The following is a 25,667-nucleotide window of genomic DNA, read 5'->3' on the forward strand; positions in this document are numbered from 1 at the left end:
CCTCTAATCTAGACCTAAATACATTAGTGTCTCACAGTTTTGGCATTCTCTAGGCTGGGCTCATGGATATTGGAAAAGTATCCAATTCCCACCCCAACCATTGAGACAAGCAAAACCTTCCTCTTTTAATGAGATGAGAGGATGGCTATAAAGGCAAATCAAACAATATAAAACTTAGCCAGTTTGGGGAGATAGTTTTAGTAACGAGGAATCTCATTACTGAAATTAGAATTTCTAGCCTAAGTTTCTATAACTGTGAACTATTTTATATATATATATATATATATATAAAACTTCATTTCTCTACCTAGACAGAATCTCTAAAATACCTTTTCCTCATTACAGCCTACCTTTGTAACATGTGCAGCATTTGCTGAAGTGGTTAAGAACTTCGTAGTATGCACTTGGGTAGTGGTAGGCTTTTTTACATAGCCTATATGCCAATGTATATAAAATTTCTAAGTTTATAAGTTCTAAGTAGAGGGTAAATATATATAAATTTCTTCTGCATGTAATTAGTGCCTATGGGTATAAAGCAGATAGTTTCTTTTCATTTCTTTATTTTTTTGGCAGTTCTTAGGTTTGAATTCAGGGCCTTGTGCTTGCTACATGCTATCTTGTGAGCCAAGTTCTCCCAGGCTTCTTTGCTTTTTTAGTGTTTTTAGATGGGATCATATACTTTTGCCCAGGCCAGCCTTGGATCTTGATCCTCCTTATCTCCACCTCCACAGTAGCTGGAATTACAGGTATGAACTATCATGCCTGGCTAAAGCAGATCATTTCTGTTTATTTCAGTCATAATTTCCAACCTGGAACTTACTACATAAGATTTGTAACATTGATGATGACCTCAATACTTTCATGTATGGGTTTGGAGGTCAGTTTCTCAGTCACAGTTGTTTGCATATTAGTTTCTTACCTGAAGCAGGCTGACTCTGTATATGTGCAATGTTCCCTGCAGTATGTGGGTGTTCTGACTCTTGGTAACCATGTGCCAGCTGGTGATGATTCACTGGTGCTCCACATGGGTGTGTGCTCTGCTGAGCAAGGGCTGGTTCAACAGAGATTGTACCTTGCACAGAAGATTGTATCTGCTAGACAAAGTTAAATAAAGTTATCACAGAGTTTTAACTATACAGGAAGCATAACTAAGACAACAGAAACATAAGGGGGAAAGAATATGTAATTCAGTGATAACTTTTGAATACCACAATACCTTCATCACATAAACCCATAAGAGATAATGATCTCTATTGTACAGATGAGAAAACTAAGATTTAGAAAGATTAAATAACTTGGCCATTATGTAGTTTATGAGGTAGAGTTAATCAAAGCCTATGATTTCAGTTATTAGTACACATAGATTTACAAGTATGTTATTAAGTGTGCTCATCATTTTCAAAAGGTTTCCTGGGATCCAATGAAAATAAAAACTGAACTTTTATAACAGATCAACACGTCAGTCCACTTCCTTTACCCCTTTGTCCTTACTAAATTACTCCCCTTACGAAAGACATAAGGGGAGAAATTTAAAATTGCATTATCATCATCATCATCCCATAAAACTAATTCACTATTTTCTTGCTTAAGTATTTATTAAATGAAAGTTGTGTCATAATTGTTAACATTTATTTAATCCATACCACGTGTGAGGCACTAGACCAAGTTTTTAATTGTCAAAACAATTTTATGAATTAGGTATAATTATCTCCACTTATGGTTTATAATAAGACTTAGAAATAATAGAAGAGATTTACCTAAACTCCCACAGCTATTCAGTGACAAGCTAAGTTATAGAACTAAAGTTACATACTAAGCTTTGAGTACAGAAAGCACATATATGGGTGAGATTCCCTTTCACCTCCTTCTAATAGGACTGGGACAAGTGAGTAGATAAGGCAAGTCTACAAATAACACCTACAGCAGCCTGAATAAAATGAATAACATTGGAAGGTTTATCCCAACTCCAAGCCCAAAGCTAGGAGTCTAATGTTCAGGGTTAAATCAGCAAACAATACTTTCTGAAATACACAAATAAGTGCATTCATTCATGAATATATAAATTAATGTGTACCCTCTTTCTCTTTGATCATTAATGGGCAATTTATTCCTCAGTTAGTGAAATTGAAAAAACTTTGGCTAAAATAGCTCGTAAATGTGGCATTCTACATGCTATGTATTGAGAATGCTTTCAGAGATCCTTCATATCTTGACATAATGTTTTGATTTCACTAATACCTATAAGATGGACCATTTATATCTTAAAAATAGCATCTCTTTGAGATTTCAGTCCTCCTTTCCAAGTTACAAACTCTAACACTTCTCTTTGGTATCCAAAACCCTTCCTATTTCATCCTTCAAGTATTTTAATCCCTTATAAACAGTTTCAACTGCCACATTTTCCTGAATACACTTGCTATGCCTTATTTGCCTCTCTTCATGAATGCTATTACTTCTGTCTAAAACAGTAAGTCTCAATGTACCAATCATTTACAACCCATTTTAATCAATACCTCCTCTGTGAAATCTGTTCCTCCTTCAGGCAGTGCATATTCCTTTTCTTTTTCTTTTTAAAAATTTATTTATTAGCATATTATAGTTGTACCATGGGTACATTGTGACATTTACAAAACTGCCTACAATATATCTTAGATTCACCCCCTCCATCTTTCTCCTTTATTCCCTTCTCAGAACAGTTTCAACAATTCTCATTTTCACATATGGATAGGTAGTACTTTCACCATATTTGCCTTCCTTCTCCCTTTTTTTAATGCCCTCTACCCTCCCACTGGTACAACCTCTGGACAGGACTTTCTTTTCTGTTCTTTTTTGGTAATAACTAGAGTTTGAACTTTAGTTCAACTACCACTTTAGCTACGCCAACACCATTCCTTCATCTTTAAAAAATGATTCATACAAATTATAGCACATATTATAATCTTTTAATTGTGATTAATTCCCGTTTCACAACTTAGAATTCTTTCAGGACTGTTATTTATTGTTGCATTTTCCTAACCTAGTTAGAGGTTATTATAAAGTTTACTGTAATTCTACATTTGGGGTGTATACACAGTATAAAATGTTTATATGAGGATAACAACCTGAATTAGTGAAAATAAAATTACTTCTATTCTTTTCATGTGAACTACTAAACAAATATAGAAGTGCGATTGTTGGGAGTTATAAGCTTTATCTATAGAAACTCTAACTCCCATTCTCTTCCTAGCTTTTCTTGAGAAATTGTGCCTTACTGTGTGCATAAAACTATGCATATCCTACTATGTGTACCCTGAGGAGCACCAAAGTGGTTACTTATATTCAGATTCTCAACTGAAACTTCTACAATTTGCTCTATTTATCTGTTTGACTTACATAAGAGTTATATCTTATTAGAAAAATGAAGCCCAAGAGTTTCTCTGGTAAATATTTTTAGAAAGAAATCTTTGAAATCTTAATCAAGGAGCTGAAAACCATGACAACTTTGCAAATAAAATAGTAATTTTCATTCTCTGTTTCTTCAGACTTTCTTTTTTATGGTACTGGGGTTTGAACTCAGGGCCTCACACTTGCTAGGCAGGTAGGTGCTCTACCACTTGTGTCACCCTACCAGCCCTTCTTTTCTTTTCTTGTTTTGAGACAGGGTCTTGCTATTGTAGCTCCAGACTGGCCTTGACTCATGATGCTCCTCCCTCTACCTCCTAAGTGCTAGGATTTATACCACCATGCCCAGCCAAAACAACAACAACAGAAAAGGGTTTGAACTCAGTGCCTATACCTTGAGCCACTCCACCAGCCCTCTTTTTTTTTTTTTTTTTTTTTTGTGATGGGTTTTTTGAGATAGGTTCTTGTGAGCTATTTGCCTGGGCTGGCTTTGAACCAAGATCCTTCTGATCTCTACCTCTTGAGTAGCTAAGATTATAAGTGTGAGCCAGTGGTACCAAGCTAACAAAAAAGTTTTAAAGAAAGCTATATTACTACACCAGTGAGTATAACATCCATAGTATTTTAAATTCTAAGATAAAAGCTTACCTTTACATTCTCTTTAGGAGGCACATCATTCTGTTTTACTCCAGTAAATTTTGGAAACATTTCTGTAAATGCATATGGATAATTATTTCAACATTTGTCAGCTTAAAACACCAAAAAGTGATAATTTTTCCATTTTAGAAATGAAATGGTAATTTCACCAATTTCTTTTATCAAGAAGTATAGTCACAAGTTTTTTGCCCTATTTGAATTAGCCAAAGTTTCTAAAGGATACTGCTATTTTATGGGGTAAGATATTTTCTTTTCCCCATGGAACAAACACCCACTCACAAATTCCAACTTGGATTACATTCAAGCAAAAAACAAGTGTGTTACTCCACAGCCAAGGCTTTTAATAAGTGAATTTAAAAAGGAACAAGCTATCAAACAGAGATAATAAGATTTCAAATAAGCAGTACTGATTATACTTAAATAATCCTTTATTAAAAATAGCCATAGATATAGCTATAAAAGGCTTAAATAAAATAATTAAGAATTTACCATAAGAGAAAGGGTAAGTTGTTTATCTGAGAGTATGCCATCTTTTCTTGTAAGTGAAGCTATTTGATTTCTGTGGTAAGGTCTGTTCTGCTTGCTAAGCACTATACTGAAGATCCCATCTAATTAATACTTTCTTTACTTCCAAGATATTTGATTTTCAAGTAAATAGCAACAAATGGGTTTACAGAACTCCCTTTACCTTTAGAAACACCTGTATGGCTGACACTGGCAGTAGCAGTAGGTACAAAAAAGAGATCTCTCTGTCAGGGTATCAGTGGGGTCCCCCTTTGTTTATCTTACTGTTGATTCTGGGGCTACTCCTCCATCATAAGTCTAGGTCAGTGTGGTTAAGCACAAACTGCCTCCGTCCATCTGTCCAAGTCAGCTCTCATGAACCACCTGAGTGTTATTTGCTTCAGGCTCCAGGGCACCAAGGCTCATCAACACCAAATATTATTCAGACTTAAAACATTCTAATTTTAATAATTACCTTCTGCCTCCTGAAATGCCATCAGTTTCCATTGGATGTGTTCCTGCTCTTTCCTCTCCTAAAATGTTTGATGCTGGACATTGTTAAAATTGCTAAATGCCACTCAATGCTGTGCTTTAAAGAATTCAAGTATTTCAAATGACATGAGCCATCTTAATGTCACTCAGCTAAGTATTATTTAAGTGTTTGGAGGGAGATTGGGAGACAGAATAAAGAGGTGGCCTTGACACTTAAGGGAGAAATTAGTTTCAGCTTTGAACAAAAAGCAAAAAAAAGACAGATTTCATTAATATGATCATATAATACATACACATTTATACATCTATTTTAATTATTCAAACATGCACCTAAACTCAATATCCTATAATATAAACTCCTAAGTATAATAAAAATATGACATACTACATTTCTGTTCTGCTAAAAAATATTTAAGAGCATCACCTTAGTTTTCTGATATATAATACTGAAGCTTAGAGTTATATAAAAATTAGCACCTCAGAATCTGAAGGATACTAGCAAAAGGTATCAAACAATTTTAACTAAAAATATCAAAATCACCTAGTATATATATGTCTCATAAGTGTCAAATAGACTGTAGACAGATGAATGATGACAGCCTATAACTTAGCACTTTGTTTCTCATTCCAAACTTGCAGAATCACCTTCGAAAAGCATAATAAACATCTGTTTATTCATGAATTCCTGGCCTTTGGAATTCAAAGCATATACATGTTTTTGCCATTAAGCTTAAGATCATACCTCAATTAATACAGAAGCCCTTCCAGGTCTATCAAACATCAATTAAATTGAGAACAATTATGACAACATATACATTACCAACTAATTTCTCTGGGGACTGTGATTAACAGTCATACCTACCTTTAGAGGGCTGAACTGGGTAATGCACATAAACTGCTAATCAAATGCATATTACATATGTCATTATATATTCAAATTTCCTGTCTCCCAAGAAACTCAACACAAAACTTTGATTAAAAAGCTTTCATTTAAACTATATAAAAAAGTTAGCACTGGGAATTTTTTTTTAATGAGCTGGAATTTGGTTCAAAGGTTTAATACCCATCATCTATCACGGCTCTGAGACAGATGCTTCAGAGATACCAAATAATATCAGCAAGCCAATGTGGACTAAAATTCTGAAAAGATGAATAGGAATTTAGTGCCACAGTGCAAAAGCAGAATATGTCATATACAGTAGAAATAACTACTAAAGATTTTAAATTAGAAAAACAAATCATGCTTCAGTATAAAGGAAGGACAAGATATAAAAAAATGATTGGCAGGCATTACATGGTGACTGCTTCCTTATTTTATAGGAAAGAAAGCAGGTCCAGAGATGTTGAGTTGCCCAAGCTTATCACCCAAACTATGTCCTATTGACAAAAAGCAAGCAATTGGTTCTATACTGAAAAATTCATTTCTTTAAAGAATGTTTTGGCAATTTTCATTGAAGTTTTTGGTAGTTACTTTAATATCAAGAACAAACCAATTATAAACTATTTATTCATTTTTACTAAGGATCCTTCAACTAGTGAGAAAGTGGAAAGCAACAAACAACAAAAGTACCAAAACAAAATAACAAAATCCAGCCAGGGGTCCGGGGGGTTGAGGGGGTGGGCCAAACAATGTATACGTATGTGAGTAAATGTAATAATATAAAAATTTTAAAAACGGATCTTCAAACAAAAACTTGTACACAAATGTTTACAGTGGTACTGTCCATGCTAGCAGAAATGCCAGAAACAACTGAAATGCCTATCAATTAATAAAAGGAGAAAAAGAAAAAGAAACAGCTAAACAAACAAAACAAATCCTAGTCCAATGATTCTCAACCACGGTGGCACTTCAGAATTCCTAGGATACACCTAACACTATAGATACCTGGCTCCCCTTCCCATTCAGTTCAGATTCAGACTTGGAACTTTAGAGTTCTACAGTGACTCTAATGTGGTGCCACTGCTGAGAAGCACTATCTAGATGGTCTGTTTACTCAGGAACACCTAACGTGTGCACAAAATGGTGCAGAGATGACCCAAGGCTCAATATGGACCTCAATACATGGAAAGCTTTTTGCGAGTCCTGGGTCCTTCAATTTTTATTTTTCTAGTCTTTTGAATCACGATACTTTAATTGATGAGAAATGTAATCACATTCTTGTCACTTTTATAGAAGACCTCGGTTACATTACTAAAGAGACAAAATACCTTATTCCAACTTTCCAGTCACTGATAACAAAGAAAGGTTACAACAAAAGAAAGAAATGTTACTTTAAGAACTAATAAATTTCATTATCTGGCTTGGAGAAGTGGTTCACACTTGTAATCCGAGCTACTCAGGAGGCAGATACTGGGAGGATCATGGTTTGAGACCAGTCTGGGTATAAAGTTAACAAGACCCCATCTCAACCAACAAGCTAGGCATGGTGGTGTGCACATGTGGTCCCAGCCACTGGCTGGCTTACATAAGAGAATTTCAGTCAAAGGCTGGCTTGAGCAAAAATCCAAGACACTACCTGAAAAATAATTAAAGCAAAAAGGGCTAAAGGGGTAACTCAAGATGTAAAGTGTCTACCTAGCAATTGTGAGATTCTAAATTCAAACCCTAGTACAACAACAAATAAAACATTATCTGAATATTACACTAAAGTTAATAAAAGAAAAAAGGAAGAAATATTCTATCTCACAAGTATTACACTATATAGTTCCTGGAATTATTTCACATAAGGTTTCAATTAAAAGCACTACAATTGATGAGCTGCTCCATGTCAAAGGATTAAAGTAACTAATTTTATTGCTCTCAGTTTTATCATTCAAAGTAGCCCCAAGGTATTCAGCATTAAAAATCCCTTAATAGCTTATAGGTACATACTAGCACAACCTAGCCAATACAGGGTACATGCATTGGCATTAATTTTATTTTTCAACTTCACCTACATCTTTGATCTGACATTTAATGATATTTTGACGGCTATGAAAAATAATTTTAAAAGGTTTTATATTTATATCAATGTGTAATAAAAGTTCTTGACTTATCTGCACGACTATTTGCATATGTTGATGTCAGTCAAAAAAGATAATTTAAATGAGCAAATCAAATTACATTGAAATTTGCAATGAAATGCTGCTTCTAGTCCACAGATTCTCATTTTTGAAGGATTTGGGATTTCATTAATAACATCTACCTTGAAACAGATTTAATATCTTGCTTGAGATGAGAATTAAGTGAATTTCCCAGATTTTTAAATAAAACTTTCATTGGAAAGTCATGCTCTACTGTGTAATTACTCTTCCTTAACAAAGAAAAACATAATTCTAAATTTTTCAAGAGTGCATAAACTGAAGTTTGAAAATGATAGAAGGTAGTATTTAAGTAAAGTAGAATGAAAAGCTCTAACACTATTTACAACCCTTAAATGCTTGGATATAACCTTCAAAACATTTGCCACCTGTAAACAGAATGTATCATAGTAAAGAAAGATCAACTGACAATATAGCGTTACCATAAGAATAAGAAGACAATAATCTGAAGAAATGCAGAGTTCAGCTGTGCCTGACAACTAAAATTCAAAAAGGTTGTGACTTGGTTAAGAAAATTGCACAGAACAAAGTCATTATAAAAATTCAGGAAGACAAGTATTAAAAGGTAGATTAAGAAAAATTTTCATAGGATACTATCCTTCTACCAGAAGAGAATGTCACCAAAGCATTCAGAAAGTTTTTCTCTAAAATTTTACAGAAATGAAATTATATTCATATTTCCTATTTCCAATAAACAAAGAAAAACCTAGTAGCTATACAACTTTCAGAATCATGAAATTCAACTGTGGGTTTCAGTTCTGAACAAGTCATAATTAATTATAGCGCTATAAAATCTTACTGATATTTTGAGTTAATTTTTAGTACATGTTGTAGCAGATAAGATTTTTGCTCATATGCCCAACTTTTACAAACTATATATTCTCAGTAAATAACCCCATTTCCCCCAACCCTGAAACTTGACAAAGGATTTGTCAAATGTCCCTGGAAAATGTTATGTGCATAATTAAGAAATGTAGATGTTTTAATTATTTTTACTATAAGTATTGCATTGATGTGGCCTAATTTGCTTATTTTTCACAATTTATAATCCTTCTGTTTATAATTCTTATTGTTATTACCAGAGAAGCAAAAAATGTTGATAGCTTACTCACTAGAAATTAAGAGTCTTAAAGTATTTAATAAGTACAACTGAAGTTAATATTTAGCATAAAAGATCTTATTGCTTTATTTATGCCTATATTAAGCAAAGATATATTTTTCCATTAAATTAGCTTTTCCATTTGCAATTTACAATACACATAAACAGTGTTTTTAGAATAAAGTACATACATTGACTATTCATAAAACAATTAACATTTCAAAAACAAATGACAAGCTAAGCATGATGGTGCATGCTTGTAATCCCAGCCCTAGGGAGGACAAGGCAGGAAAATTGAGAGTGTGAGGCCAGCCTGAGTTACCTAGTGAGAACCTATCTCAAGATAAAGAAACAATTCATTTTATCAGGCTAGAAGGCAAAGTGACCATAGTGTCAGATTGCAACAGAAAAATTGGGGCTAAGAGTGTAGTCAGTGGTTAGAGTGCTTGCCTGTCATATGCAGGGCCCTGGGTTCAATTCCAGTACTCAGGAGACTGTGGGGGGCAGGGAGGAAATTTTACTACTTTAATTTTAGTAAGTATTTAAGCTTGGCATGATGGTGCATGTCTATATGCCAGCACTTAGGAGGCTGAGTCAAGAAGACAAAGTTCAAAGCTAGCCTGGGCTCTTCAGTGAGACCTTGTCTCAAAACAAAAATCATTTAAAAAGGGCTGAGAACATGGCACAAATGGCAGAGCACCTGTCTAGCAAGAGCAAGTTGAGTTCAAACCTCAGTACACACACACACACACACACACACACACACACACACACACACACACTAATAAAGCATATTTTAAAACAACTCATTTTATTTGGGAAAGATAACATTAACCAAAAATATTAGTCCAAAAAAAACCTCAGGAGTGTTTTAGGATTAGAATTCTGTTGGAAAATTAGGGAAAAAAAATTGATACTGCACGATTTCAAGACCATATAATTCATGATAAACATTCTTCCCTTTGAGTAATTTGGTAGGATATTCTATTAGAAATGGATAATTCATGGTTAAAGTAAGGTACTTTATTGAAAAACTCTGCATATAGTTATTTTCCTCTAATAGTCAAGGCATTTGTTGAATTATTTGGTTGACTGGTTTTTTTGTGGGGCAGTCCTAGGGAATGACCTCAGCCTCCTACTTGTCAGGCAAGTACTACACAATTTGAGCCATGTCCCAGTCCTTATTGAATTATTTGAATTAAATAATTCAAACTAATAATTACCGTAAGAGTTTTATCCTACAAATAAAAGACAAAGTGCTCTAACTTATTAGGCCACAAATGCTTTATTAGATGAAAATACAATTACTAATTACAATTTAAAATACTAAATGCAACTTGAGATTTTTTTCCAGTAATGTTTTATGGTTAGAAGTTAAATATAAGGAAATACTATGTAATCAGAGCCCTGAATTAATTTTAAAATTTATTAGTATGACAAATTCCAATGAACGCAAAATTTGTGTTTATTCTTACAAAATTATTTACCACAATATACTTTAGAGCTGCAGAAACAAAATGCAGCTATCAGTACCACAGAAAAACAAATTAAATAGAACCAAGATGAAAACTGAATGTACTGCAAGCCAACGAACCCTACTAGACAGAAAGAAGAGGGATGTTCTTCCAAATGGTAAGAATTCCTGAAGTCAGAATGGGCTATGTGGTTATTTTTATTAAGAAAGAGAACTGAATTTTACAACAAGAAATATCTCATTTAACACAAAACAAATTATAGTCACAAAAGTGCCCAATATTCTGAATTTGCCTTTTGGCATTAACATACTGCCAAGTCAGCATTTTGGGGGTAGTGATTACTGCCAATTATATAACTGTCAAAGAAAAATGCAAAGAAAACATGAATGACTGAAGTTTGACAGGACTGATGAATTATACAAGAGAATATGGTACTTCCATCTATTTTTCTATAGATGAAAGATAATATTCTACAGGGCAGAAACTAATAAAGTGAAAAAATCCACTTTACAAATTCTGGGATGACTGGTTCCTTAATTCTTGTTCTATTCAGAAAGCAGAATCAAAACAGGACACACTTTGTAACATCAGAGTGAGAACACTGAAGCATGCCCTCAAATAATCTTTTTATTATCTAAAAAGAAGTGAAAATCAGTATTTTATTATCTGTTATTTTCTGGTTTTAAGATCTGATATAATTTACTTGCAGACTATCTCACTACGAGTAAACTGATTTTCAACATTACAAATCTACAAGTCACATATGTATAATATTTTACACAGTATATCAAATAGTAAAACTGTCTACATGCAATTAAATATGTATGGCATACAAACTACAGGTCGTGGGTAAGTAACAAATACTTCTCCAAAATGTTAAGTCTCAACATTACAAGAAAAAATGCTCCACCAACAGAGGTGCAGTAAGGGGACAGCTAACCTGGTTCAGAGTCGCTGCTGTCAGAAGAGCTTGAATCACTATTGCTGCTTTCAGACCCGGATGAGCTGCTGCTGCTGCTGCTGCTGCTGCTGCTGCTGCTGTCACTCAGGTGGGATCCGCTTCCAATGGCTTTGGATGGTTGTGCTTTCTCAGCTGCAAAGAGTGAAACGCATTAAAATGCCAACACAACGAAATACTCCCAGGAGTAGTTAAAACTGCCACCTACGTTTTGCTTGACGTTTTCTAGAGTTCAATTGATTGTTAACATCCAGTAAACGCTTTTCCAACTCCTGTTTTTTCTGTGCATGAAGTTCTTCTTTGGACTTTGTTGTTTTCTTAGCTATGATTTAGAAGTTTAAATAAAAGGTGAGAGTAACCAAAATTTAACACAAATGCCATACTAGACTTTCATTATTATACAGAAATACATACCATGAGGTTTTAGTGGTCTTTTTCTTAGACATGCCATAACATATTTTTCCAGTTCTCTTAGAGTCGATGCTTTCAGGGTTTCAAAGTCTATCTCTATCTCGTCAGGATTGGAATTTCTTAGTGAGGGTTCTCTAGATTGTATTATATGAACTACTCGCCCGAGTTTATCTCCAGGAAGTTTATTTATATCCAAGCTTAACTGCCTTTTCTCATCATAGTTCATAGGCTTCGCATTATCTTCATCTTCAGATTTCAGAGGAACCTGCTGTTTCCTCTTCTTTGGTTGGCTGTAACAAAAATTCCATTTAGTCAAATTTATTTTATTTCACTTATTTATTTACTTGAGATAAACAAGCTATATTCACAGCCGAATTTATTTTACACAATTCTTTTAATAAGCCACCATAAAAGATGCTTACTTGCTCTTAGGCATTTCCTTTTGTTTCATTTGCTGAAAATTTTTCCTTGGATTTACATCTCTGTTATTAACCTTTTCTCCTTTTTTAGGCCTTTTAGACTTCTCATTCTTTTTCTTTAGCTTATGGAAAGGTACTTGGGACAGAACCTGTAGCTGTTGATGAACAGCATTGAGCTGAGAAAGAAAAAGATTAAACATTCATGGCTCTAAATAATTAAAGACAGTAGAAAAAAATTAAAGCACCCCAAAGTCAAGAAAATTCTTTGTGAAATTCATTCAATATTATATTTCCTTCAGGCTTTAATTTCATTTCAGGAATTTATTGTTTTGAAGGGCATACAATAAACTGCACACAGTATCATATGCTCAACCTATAAATTTAAATATTCATCTAAAAGAAATACAGGAGGGCTGGGAACCTAGCTCAGCAGTAGAGTAGTTTTCTAGCTGTGCAAAGACCTTGGTTTGATTCCTACCACAATAAATAAATAAGCAAACAAAAATAAACATTACTGATATTTCCAGGTGATCTTAAGTTTTTTCCCTCCCCCATTAGTCTTAAATATTTTTAATCATTAACTTTTCAGACTTAAGATCAGAGAAGGTTAACATTTTATCACAAAAAGTACCAAATGGTAAGTAAGACCTCATCCATAAAATATCTCATACTATGTCATAAATAATTTCAAAAAGAATCAACTAATTGTGATTACAAGTGTAAATAGCAAAATTTATTTTTTTAAAAAATGTATTAATATGTAGATATTTGAGTAGGAAGGATAATTAAAAATGACAAATTAAGTAAATAAAGATGCTAGTGATCAAATCTATCAGCTTTAAATCTACAAGAAGGATTTTACAGTAAGTCAGCAGCTCATAGAATATCAAAACTTGTCAGTCAACCACCTGCTCCTGAAGCTTTGCAAGGCGCTGAACTCGTTCATCTTCAGAATCATCAGAAGAGTTGTCTTCAGAGGAAACCTCACTACTGCTTTCTCTGCCGTGGGTTTCTGGAGCATCCGTGGAGAGCTGACAGAAAGTTGTAGTCTCAACAGGTTCATCCGGGATCTTGGCAAAATGCATTTCAAAAACATCCTGAAATGGAAATTAGACTTTTAAGGTGTTCTGGCATTTCAGATTTAATGCAGCAGTAACACTGTTTAACTCAAGGAAGATTTCAGTGTCACATTTTGATCAGAATTCTTTAAGATACACTAGGAAAAATATAATAAGACCCATGCTTCTCTGCCTGCTAATCTCAGCAACTTTTCTCCATTTTGCAAGCAAGGTTGACCCCTCAAGGTATATAGGAGACCTTCTTTCAAAGGCACTGTGGTTGGTGCACCATTCTACCTTTAAGTGACTCAGACTCAGTCATTGCCCCTTCTTGTCAGTGGGACCTGGGCTGTAATTAACCTTATCTCAGAGATCTTCTGTGCCCTTTCATTAATATTTCCCAATTTCTTCTGTATGGTAGGTAGCTTCATTAAAATATTTGCTACTAAAGCATGTAATAACTTCAAAGACAAACACACTATAATCGCCATCAAAATACCAATGACATTCTTCACAGAAATGCTAAAATTCATATGCAAACACAAAAGACCCTGAATAGCCAAAGCAATCTTGAGTGTCAGAGGTATCACAATCCCTGACTATAGGACCATAGTAATAAAAACAGCATGGTGCTGGCACAAAAACAGATACATAGTCCAATAACAGAGAATGTAGTTAGAAAATCCAGGAATAAGCACACAGCTATAGCAATCTAATTCTTGACAAAGGTGTCAAAAACATACATTGGAAAAAAGACAGCTCCTTTAACAAGTGGTGCTGGGAAAAGTGGATATCCACATGCAACAGACTGGAATGAGGGTCCACACTCTCTCACTGTACATAAAAATCAACTCAAAATGGATTAAAAACCTTAATGTAAGACCTGAGCCTCTGAAACTACTAGAGGAAAACATAAAGGAAGCACTTTGAGAAGTAAGAAGAGGCAATAACTTTCTGAATAGGACTTCAATAGCTCAGGAAATAAGAGCAAGAATTGACAAACAAGATTGTATCAAATTTTAAAAAGTTTGCACAGCAAAAGCAATAATTATGAGAGTGCAAAGACACCTACAGAATGGGAGAAAATCTTATGGGAGATTAAAATCCAGAATATACAAAGAACTCAAAAAATTAAACACCAAAATAACAAATTACTCAAGGTATAATTGGGCAAATGAACTAAGTAGACATTTCTCAAAAAAAGTACAAATGGCCAATAAACATATGAAAAAAATGTTCAATATCCTTAGCCATCAGAGAAATGCAAATCAAAACTATACTGCCTTTCTGTCTCACCCCAGTCCAAATGGCTATCATCAAGAAAACAAATGCTGGCAAGGATGGGGTTGGGAAGCAACTGTTATTCATTGCTGATGGGAATGAAACTTAGTGCAGCTACTACAGAACTCAGTCTGGAATTTCCTCAAAAACTAAAAATAGAACTCCTATATGATCTGGCTATACTACTTCTGGGTACATACCAAAAAGACTCAAAGTCAGCTTACTGTAGATAGATATACCTGTACACCCATGTTTACTCCAGCACTATTTACAAGTCAAATTATAGAATCAGCCCAGGTGCCCATCAACAGATGAATGCATAAAGAAAAATGTACATATACACAATGGAGTTTTACTCAGCCATTAGGAAGAATGGAAACTATGTTGTTTTCTGGAAAATGGATAGAACTGGACATCATCCTGTTAAGTGAAATAAACCAGTTCCATAAAGACAAGTATCACATGTTTTCTCTCATTTGTGGAAGCTACGGGGAAACAAAACAAACAAAACAAAAACAATGTCACGAAAGTAAAAGGGAGACTGCTAGGGAGGTGGAAGGGGCAGGAAAAGGGGGAGGGACGAGGGATAAGAAAGAGACATAAAGGAGGTGAATATGATCAAAGCACATTATATGCATGTATGGAAATGTCATGATGAAACCCTTCAATGTACAATTTAATATATGCTAAAAACAAACCCTCACAGTTTAAAAAGTATAATTTATACATTGTTTTATACTACTTAGGGGTGTACTATTGTTTATTTCTTGAATTATGGATCTAAAATATTAAAATTACATTCAGAGGAAAAACACTTTCAGAGCACAAATGAAATCCACCTGAAGTGTTCGAGCCATTGTCACTACTTCATGATCTGGAGGGTTGCATCTGTAGCAATTCATGAACATTAATCTAACATCGGCAGCAAATTCATATGCATCCTTATACTCTTGGTTGTCCATTTTCCCCTAAATTAAGGAAAAGTTACAGTATTCACAAACAATAAAGTTCAATTCAATAACAGTACCTACTGGAAGTTCAGTAATATAATAATTCAGACATACAGGAGAACACAGAAAATCAAGTTACCCATCATCCATTTTGACCAATGCTAAAATTCATAAATTCATTTAAGGATTTCATACTTTTTAGATTAAAAATGTCTTTTTTTTTATGGGACTGGGGTTTGAACTCAGGACTTCAGGCTTGCAAAGCAGGCTCTCTACTGCTTGAGCCACACTTCTAGTCCATTTTGTTCTGATTATTTTGGAGATAGGGTCTCAAAAACTACTTGCCCAGGCTGACCTTGAACAGTGATCCTCCTGAGGTCAGCCTCCTGAGTAGCTAGGATTACAGGCTTGAGCCACCAGCACCCAGCTGAAATTTTGACGGAGATAAGGAAGGAGGGCATTCCAAGTGAAAAAAAGGACAGGAATAAAATCACATAGGTGGGGAAACACAATGTTTTTATATAATCTTGGGTTGACAAGTACAATAGTAAGAAAGTTATAATAAAGAAAAAAGTTATAAAGTCACATTAAACTGATTTTGAACATCTGAATGAGTTATATTAAAATTTCCCAGAAAATGCTTATCAAAACTAAATTGAGATTCCATTGCACCTCAATGAAAAAGGCAATAATCAAGAAAACAAACAACAACAAAAGCTGGTGAAGATGAGGGGGGGGAAAAAGGAAATCAACCTACTTTTGGTGGGTAAATTAGTGCAGCCACTATAGAAATCAGTAGAGAGGCTCCTCAATAAACTAAAAATACAACTGGCAAATGCCCCTGCTATACAACTCCTGGGTATATACCCAAAGGAATCAAAGTTGATACTACAGAGATACCTGCACACTCATATTTATCACAGCACCATTCACAATAGCCAAGTCATGGAATCAATCCAAGTACCCATCAGTAGCGTACAGATAGAGGAAATGTGTTCTATATACTCAACGAAGTAATTATTTGGTCATAAAGAAGAATGAAATTCTGTCATTTGCAGGAAAATGGATGGAAGTGGTGATCATCATGTTAGTCAAAATAAGTCATTCTCAGAAAGGTGAACATTACTTATTTTCTCTGTATGTAGAACCTAGAGTTTTTTTTTTTTTTAAGTAAAAGAACAATTTGGGAGGGAGGAACAGTGGGAAAATGAAGTAGGACAAGAGAGGGGGGTAGGGGGAGGTAAATATGATCAAAGTACAGAGTATACAAGTATAAAAATTCACAATCAAACCATTATGTTGTATAATTAATAAAATAAATGTAAATGAAAGTCTGAGAATGAAAAGATGTTAAATAGAAAAATAACATGAGCATGAGTTACATGTTTAGGTAGCTGCACATGAGATGTACAGAAGAATGTGATATACAATAGCTAATTGGACAGCCATTACAAAAAGAAAAACTAGCAAGAAAATCCTATAGACCACTGCCTAAAATATTAATGGGCAATCCACTAACCCACCAATAAACAAAGGCAACGCATTATACTTCATTGGTAATTTAAAAATCCAAGTTTGGGCATGGTGGAACCTACCTATAGTCCCAACACTCAGGACACTTGAGGCAGGAAAACTGCAAGTTCCAGGCCAGCCAGGGTACATAGTAAAAATTGTCTCAAAAAAAGCAAAACTAAAACAATAAGAAAATTAAAACTAAAACAGGAAACAATTTCCTGCAAACCAGATCACTGGCAAGTATGAATGACATCAGAGAACTAAAGTCAACATATTGGAATCCTATACTAATCTCCTAACCAGTGTGTTCACTCCTGCTACAGAACACACTATAAAAATCAAATACAAAGACATTATTCTCATGGTTTGGCTTCTTTAAAGGTTCTTTTTATAAAGACCCATATTTCCTTCCAGTCTCATTTCCTCAGTTTTCCTTCATATTCTCCATATTTCAAGGTGGCACAAAATATTCTTTCAATGTTTTTTTCACCTCATGGACAGTACACAAGTTGTTTCTCTTGCCTGAAATACCCAATAACTTACTAAATTACAGCCTACAACTTACTAATTTCTTATCTATTCTTTAAGATTTGCCTAAGGTTTATCTATTTCAGATGATTTTTCATGACCTCTGAGTTGGAGTTGGTACATAGGGAAAAAATAGGATAAAACTATTTTGAAAGGTAATGGATAAAAACTTATTTTCAGAACTATGAAACAAGTGTTCATATTGAAAGTGCTGAATTCCATTCAGGATGAATAAAATCAAATGTACAGTTGTAACAGGAACAGACACCTAACTATAGATTTATAGACCAATAACAAACTCATTTTAGTTATGCAAGTTCTAAAAAGTTTTAAACAGACATGTTTTTTCTTCTTTCTTTGTTTTATCTTCCTCTTCCCATTCCCTCATGAAAGGAAACTCAAGAAAGTCTTTACAGATCTAGGCAAGGTCATCAGGCTCCTTTCTCACCTTGCTGATCCAGGAATGAGGAAATGTTCAGGACAGCAAGGGATATAGAGACTAATGAATGCCAGTACATGGGGAACTAGGCAGAGCCAAGGCCACCACTTAGCCCAAAATCATGCCTCAGCAAGTACATCCAAAAGCCCACACTCCTGGGCTTTCCTTTCCCCAACCCCCAGGAATAGGACTATAGGTTTTGAGACAGCAGCTCATGCAGTCCTTGTTTTGCCTGACAAAATTAATAAATCTTTACTTTCTTTTCTTACAAAACCTTGCTCTCGTTATTTGTGAAATGACATTGAGTTCTGGGACCAAATTTCCCATATCGAGCTTGATGCTCAGTGTGAGGCCTGGAAAAAGTCCTCACCCGGAACCCCGCACACTGTGGGAAAATGGAGGTTTGTAGGAAGTCCTCCCCAGGTTGAGTTCTGAAATAGCCCTAGTTAAGGTGTTGGCATGTGAGAAGATGGGGAGACAAAGGGACGGACAATCCCAGCAGCTACTGGAGTTAGATTTAGCTCTGGGGAACTCCTGTTTTCTCCCCTGTGGATCACAGATGCAGGATTCCTGCTGCTGAAACAACTTTGGAAAAAGGGAAAAATGATCTGGAAAAAAAAAAAAAAAAGCACAACACCTTAGCCAAGCTTGGGTGAGTCCTCTGGTGTGCACAACAATACCCTTTGATTCCACCAATTTAGGGAGGTCCCTTTGTGTATCCTCTGGCCTGTAGGGGGCATTTTTTTGTGGTACTGTTTGGGGTAGAAGTCACAGGGAATTCATTCCCATCCATTGACTTCATCATTTGGTGGAGTGTTCCCATTTGTTGGCTTTCATTTAGGGGAATTCACTTTTATTTGTCTGGGTGTTTTGTGTCTGTGTGTTGTGTTTATTATGGAAGGCGCCATGTGTGTTTCATCGGAAAGCCCTTTGGGACAAATCTTAACCCGAGTGGCCCACCTATAGTTATAAGCCTATGACAAAAAAAAAAAAAGATGAGATTTTATTACAACATGGCCTGGCCTATGTGTATTTTTTGAAAAATGAGGATAGTTTTTGAATAAAACTTTAAATTATTACACAACCTTATAATTGGAGTCATTTTGTTACATATGCAATTGCATTTAAGCAGTGCAGTTGCACAACAAGATGTCTGAACAGCCAGCAGCTAAGTTGATGGTACAAAAAAAGGTCAAAGCCTCTGGTGAGTGAAGATAGCCATGTCCAAGAAAAAAGGTCAAAGAAAACCTAATTAATTTGAGTATAATGAATTCCTGTAGCACGGGGTTATGCTGAAGATATGACTACCCTGCCCTTCTCCTCTGACTACCTGGGAAGTTGCTAGCCTGTTTTCTACCTGAGAGTGAGGAGAACAGAGATGCTTAATGCAACTGACCCGGGACCCTTCTGGTTATGACCCAAGCACAGGAATGGCCTTCCCTTCTAAGACCAAACAGGATACATTATTTGGTCAGGGGACCAGTATTGCCTGGAGCAGGGCAATTTCCTTTCAGGCAGATAGCTGGGCACTGTTGTGCCTATAATCCTTTTCAACCTCAGACTTATTAAATTAAAAATAATTCAAACCCTACCTACAGGTAGGATCGTCAGAAAAATACTGAACTATTTATCATTTTTGCTAACCACTGCCCTACCTGGGCAGATGTGCAAACTCTGTTAAATATCTTGCTCAAGGCCAATGACACCGACTTATGAACAAGACCAAAAAATGAGTTACAGTGCCTTTATGATGAGAATCCTAACCAGGTTACCCATACCTGACGAGGCCATATCAAAGGTGGAAGCAGTCTGGGACCCTTATACAAAGGCAGACAATGCCAGGATTAATCATTATTGCAGGTGCATCTTTGCAGGACTCCTCAGAGGAGTGACCAAGCAGAGGAGCCTAAATAGGAGCCAAAAATTGCAACAAAAGGCTAATGAGGACTCCTCTGAGTTTTTAGAACAGTTTACCAGACTTGCCAGAAAATAGCCAGAGACCCCTGCAAACCTATGTATGGTTAACATGACTTTTATTGGACAAAGTTGCCTCTGCCATCAGAATGAAATTACAAGGGGTAGAAAGTGGCATGAATCCCTCACAACTTGTTGACATTGCTTACAAGTTTTATAATGCTAGGGAGGAACAGAAATTAAAACCATTTTGTGTCCTTTATGTAGCCCGTGGGGGCTGGAAATGACAAGGACCCAAGTTGGGGAAAATCCAATGTGCCAATTGCAAAGAAAAAAAAAAAACAAACCACTGTAAAAAGCAGTACCCAAAGCTACAAAAGAACAGAAAACAAAAACAAATGAATTTCAGAGGTCTGATTACCTCTAGGGCCAGAGATTCAGATAATAAGTGAGGGGGGCCCAGGGCTTCAAACCATTCTGGAAGCTCCCAACAAAATATCCCTCACTGAAGCCCTGGGTATAACTGACAGTAGGGACGTAAGTAATTGACCTCCCAGTGTATAATGAAGTGAGTTACTCAGTTCTGAATTCTAAATTAATGTCATTGAGCAATACCACATTGCTGGGGTGGTGCCTCTGGCTTCTAGAGTGGAAATTGGGAGAAGAAAGTCTGAGACATTACTTTCTGCACATGCCAGATTGTCCCACTCCTCTCTTGGGACAAAATTTGCTGTGCAAATTAAATGCTTTTCACCTGAAAAGCAACAGCTTCAATTACAGGTACCTCCTGAGAATGGACTCCGCCTTCAATTTCTACTTGCAGAGAGAGAAGCTGAGGCAGATTTAATACCTCCCTCCATGTCTATGTAAAAGTAAAGCTGTATGGGCTGATGGGAGTCTGTGGGTGGGTCATTTCAGTGGCCCCCATTAAAGTGCTATTTAAAAAGGGGCTAAAAAGAAAAAAATACCTTTTTTTAAAAAGAGGCCTTAAAACAATCCTAAATAGATTGTTTAAACATGGACTTATTTGGCCTTGTCAGTTTCCCTACAATATACCAACATAACCAGGTAAAAATCCCCTCACTGAAAAATACAGGTTTATTCAGGTTTTGAGGGCCATAAATAAGGTGGTAGTAGTTCAGGATGTCTACCCAGCCGTGCCTAACCCATACATACTTTTAACTATTGTGCCAGGGGACCCATGGATGGTTTTCAATGTTGACTTTAAAATACACTTTCTTTTACATCCCTTTGGGGGAAAAATATCTTTTTTTTTTCTTGTGGGCCTGGGGTTTGATCTCAGGGCTTTGCACTCGCAAAGCACGTGCTCTATACCTCTTGAGTCACACCTCCAGTTCGTTTTGCTCTGGTTATTCTGGAGGTGGGGGTCTTGTGAACTGACCTTGAATGTTGATCTTCTCCATCTCAGTCTCTCAAGTAGCTATAATTAAAGGCACGAGCCACCTGTGCCTCGAGGGTGGGGGATGGGGGGTCGGAATCTTAATCACTATTTACATTAATGGCAAGATCCTGATCGTCAGGTAACTACATAATCTTGTTGGACTGTCTTGTCATAAGGATTTAAAAACTTACCTATCCTTTTTAATAAAAGCCTAACAAGAGACTTACTAAATTTACACTTAAACCAAGTAGTCTTGTTACAATATGTTGATGACTTCTGCTGGCCAGTCCTGATCCTCAACACTACTGCCTTGCCAACATCATTACAGTGCTGAACCATCTTGTCCGATGCAGGTACAAGGTGTCACCTAAAAAGGCCCAGATTTGCAAGCCACAGGTTTTCAGATATACCAGGGAAGCTGCAGTCTCATGAAAAACTGGAGACATGACATTTTTAACTTACATGTCCCAAGGGACAAGAGACAAATGTACTGGTTCTTGAGGATGGCAGGGTTTTGCCACGTTTGGATCCCAAACTTTGGGCTAACAGCAAAGCCTTTGTATGAAACCCTGAACGGAACTGATGTTCAACAATTGGTTTGGACAGGAAAATTCCAGAAGGCTTTTGAAATCCTAAAACAAAGCCTCATGATGGCACCCCTGGGACTGCTTGATATACAAAAAGAGTTTAAATTCTATGTACATGAAATGCAGGGTCTGGCTCTCACAGTCCTCCTGAGAAGTTAGAGGACTCGGCTAAAACATACAGGGCTTTAAGTTGCAAAATATTTTTACACAGAGACTCATTTATGTTTTTTTGGGGAAATGCCCTTTCAGAATTTGCAGTACTTTGTCAAATTACTCCACACCTCTGAGCAATGGACAGCCTAAGAAATTTTTCTACCCATACCCAATGTCTGTTATCTATTCTCCATTCATTTTTCTAGATGGATCATTTCACTAGGCAAGCTCTTTGAAGCTTTTTGCTAGAGTGACCCGTGATTTATCAGGAAAGATAGCGGATAGGTTCTGGTATCATATTGGCTATTCTCTTTTTCCGTGGTGGGGTGTGTGCCCACCAATGGGTTCTTTGAAATCTATCGCAAATCCTGATTATAGCAGCTAATGAAACGACTTTATCCCTTTCCAATCTTTAACACTCCTTGGACTCCTTTACAAAATTGGTGTTGGATAATCAAATGGCTCTAGACTACGTGCTTATGTGCTCTTATTGCCAATTGTCCTGTTGTACCCATATCAATACTTCCTCTCAGGTAGAAGAGTTAATATACCAAAGATTAGACAATAAGCAACTTTGTTACAACAAGCATGAGAGCAACACAGGCCATTTTAGACGGCCTGGGCACCAAGTTGACAGACTGATTTCAAATTTGTTTTGCTACCTGCCTAATGGTGTCAAATCTATTCTATTAGGTGTCTTCAATTTTGGTGTGACCATCGTGTTGTTGATTGGATTCATATACCTACTCTTCTGCTTATCACTTTGCTGTACACCCTCCCTGTGAAAAACCACTGTTGGGAACTTTAAGACCCACCAGGATGACTGGTAAAGACAGGTGCATGCCTTACATTAAAAAAAATCTCTGGGTGGGAGCATAGTGTAAGTGATAGAATGCCTTGCCTAGCAAGACCAGGCCCTGAATTCAAACCCCATTGCCACCAAAATACAGATAAATTAAAAAGTTTAAAAGCACACTAGATTGCACAAATATTTTGCTGAGGTGTGGCTCAAAAGGTAGGATGCCTGCCATGCAGGTGGCAAGATCCCGTGTTCAACTCTCAGTACTGCTCTTCTCCACAAAATCCCCTAACATTACCCAACCTCAACAGAAAGCAACTATATGATTATCATGCCCCTTTTTCTATAAAAATTTTTAATGAACAATGGGAAAATGTAACAGGAACAGACACCTAACTATAGATTTATAGCCCAATAACAAACTCACTTTACTCACTTTCAGTTGTGCAAATTCTAAAAAGTTTTAAACAGACATGTTTTTTTCTTTATCTTATCTTCCTCTTCCCATTCCCTCATGAAAGGAAACTCAAGAAAGTCTTTATAGATCTAGGCAAGGTCATCAGGTTCCTTTCTCATCTTGCTGACCCAGGAATGAGGAAATGTTCAGGACAGCAAGGGATATAGAGACTAATACAAGTACACGGGGAACTAAGCAGAGCCAAGGCCACCACTTAGCCCAAAATCATGCCTCAGCAAGTACATCCAAAAGCCCACACTCCTGGGCTTTCCTTTAAAACCCATCTTTCCCCCAACCCCCAGGAATAGGACTATAGGTTTTGAGACAGCAGCTCATGCAGTCCTTGTTTTGCCTGACAAAATTAATAAATCTTTACTTTCTTTTCTTACAAAACCTTGCTCTCGTTATTTGTGAAATGACATTGAGTTCTGGGACCAAATTTCCAGTGTCATAGCTAGAGACAAGATAGATCATTTATAAAGAATGCCAAGTAGACTGACAGCCGACACCTTATCAGCAACAGATGTCAAAAAATGTCTTCATATGCTGAGAAACAATAGTGGTCATGTAAGAGTTCTATAGTCAACTAAAGAATAATTCAAGAATAAGGACAAATATACTTCTAGACATAAGCTATCATGAATTTACTACCTATGAACTCTCATGGAAGAACAACTACTTTTGCATTTCAACAAAAAGAACAAACCCAGAGGGTAAGAACAGGATACAAGAAATGAGGGTGAGTACAAAATTTAGTAACATGTTAATTAACTTTACTTTGCCGATGAAAAAAATGAAACAAAATGGTGCTTAAAACCAAACCAAAGCCAGGCACAGTGGTAGCCTGGACTACATACTGAGACTTTATCTCAAAAAATTTAAAAAGTGAAGAACCAAATATCTAGACAATAATAAAGAATAGGAAGTTCAGTGGGTAGTCATTTAGGATTGAGATACTGAATAATTCTGAAGATGCTACTGTTCTATTCTTTTAAGTAGTTGCCCTTCCAAAAAAGAGAAAAGAACTAGAATTATGTAATCAGCAAAAATATTCTTAAAGAACAGTAACGAGAAAATGTTATAATACAGTAAAGTACAATGACCCAAATATTGTAATGAAGAACAATGGAGTGCTTTCATGAAAATGAAAAGATATATTTAAAAATGTCCCAATGATTCACTTCAGGTGATAAGAGTCTGGTGATTTAATTTTCTTCAAAATATTCTAGTTTTTAAATTTTTTTTTGCAATGAGGAATTGCTTTTATAATAAAGAAGTTCCTCCTATTAAGGCAACAATTACCTTGATAGTTCCAAGATCCATTGGGTTTTTGACAATGTCACAGTAGTTATGGAGTCCCAAAGCATTAGCATCAATAGGATTATAAAAGGGCCATGCATATGATAAATGTTTCTTTGCAAGCATTTCTTTAAGAATCTCGCTACAGTGCTTTAATTGTTCAGTTATTTTAACATTCTTTACAACTTTATATTGTTGTTGAGAATCCAGCAAAACATTCTTCAGCATGCTTTCTTTTATTGGAGGTGTTCTTGCTGATTTATTTTCTATAAGTGTCGGAAAAGATTCAGTACTTGCTTTAGCTATAGAAGTTGTAGGAGTAGTTGTGTCTGCTTTTCTCTTCACACCCCTTGAAACCTAAAATAAAACAATTCAACAACAAAAAACTATACTTAAGGAGATATTCATCAGCTAAAAAAGGGGAACAATTACTGAATACCAAGTTTTTATATAAGTTACACATACTATTATCAATCCATATATTATTATTATGTATTAGTAAAAGTTACTTCTCTTTTATAGGCAAAATAAATAGTTCTAATATTTCCTTCCCCCCATCCTGGTGAACTGTAAAACAAAAGGCCTGTCAAGGAGGTATCTTTTCTCTTAAGGAAGAGGAAATACAATTTAAAAAGAAAACTATGTATGTTGGGCATGCTTTTCTTTTTAAATTATAAGCCACTATTATCAATCTGTGTATTATGTATTAGTAAAGGTTATTTCTCTTTTATAAGCAAAAATAAATAGTTCTAATATTTTTTTCCCACATCCCAAATAATTACCTTGATACAAAACCTAAAGACAAATG

General features: G+C 35.7%; 1 protein-coding gene across 1 annotated transcript in view; it reads right to left on the bottom strand.

The window, feature by feature from the left end:
• The window catches only part of Brdt (bromodomain testis associated), a 59,441-nt gene that overhangs the window by 23,877 nt on the left and 9,897 nt on the right, over positions 1-25,667 (bottom strand). The window contains exons 5-13 of the mRNA XM_020158351.2: positions 24,863-25,216; positions 15,656-15,784; positions 13,386-13,574; positions 12,481-12,653; positions 12,062-12,348; positions 11,856-11,969; positions 11,630-11,782; positions 4,030-4,091; positions 920-1,094 (exon numbers count right to left, since the gene is read on the bottom strand). Of these exons, the coding sequence (XP_020013940.2) occupies positions 920-1,094; positions 4,030-4,091; positions 11,630-11,782; positions 11,856-11,969; positions 12,062-12,348; positions 12,481-12,653; positions 13,386-13,574; positions 15,656-15,784; positions 24,863-25,216 (1,636 nt within the window). The remainder of the gene's footprint in view (positions 1-919; positions 1,095-4,029; positions 4,092-11,629; positions 11,783-11,855; positions 11,970-12,061; positions 12,349-12,480; positions 12,654-13,385; positions 13,575-15,655; positions 15,785-24,862; positions 25,217-25,667) is intronic.

This window comes from Castor canadensis, chromosome 6, assembly GCF_047511655.1.
Source record: "Castor canadensis chromosome 6, mCasCan1.hap1v2, whole genome shotgun sequence".
NCBI classification, from domain to species: domain Eukaryota; kingdom Metazoa; phylum Chordata; class Mammalia; order Rodentia; family Castoridae; genus Castor; species Castor canadensis.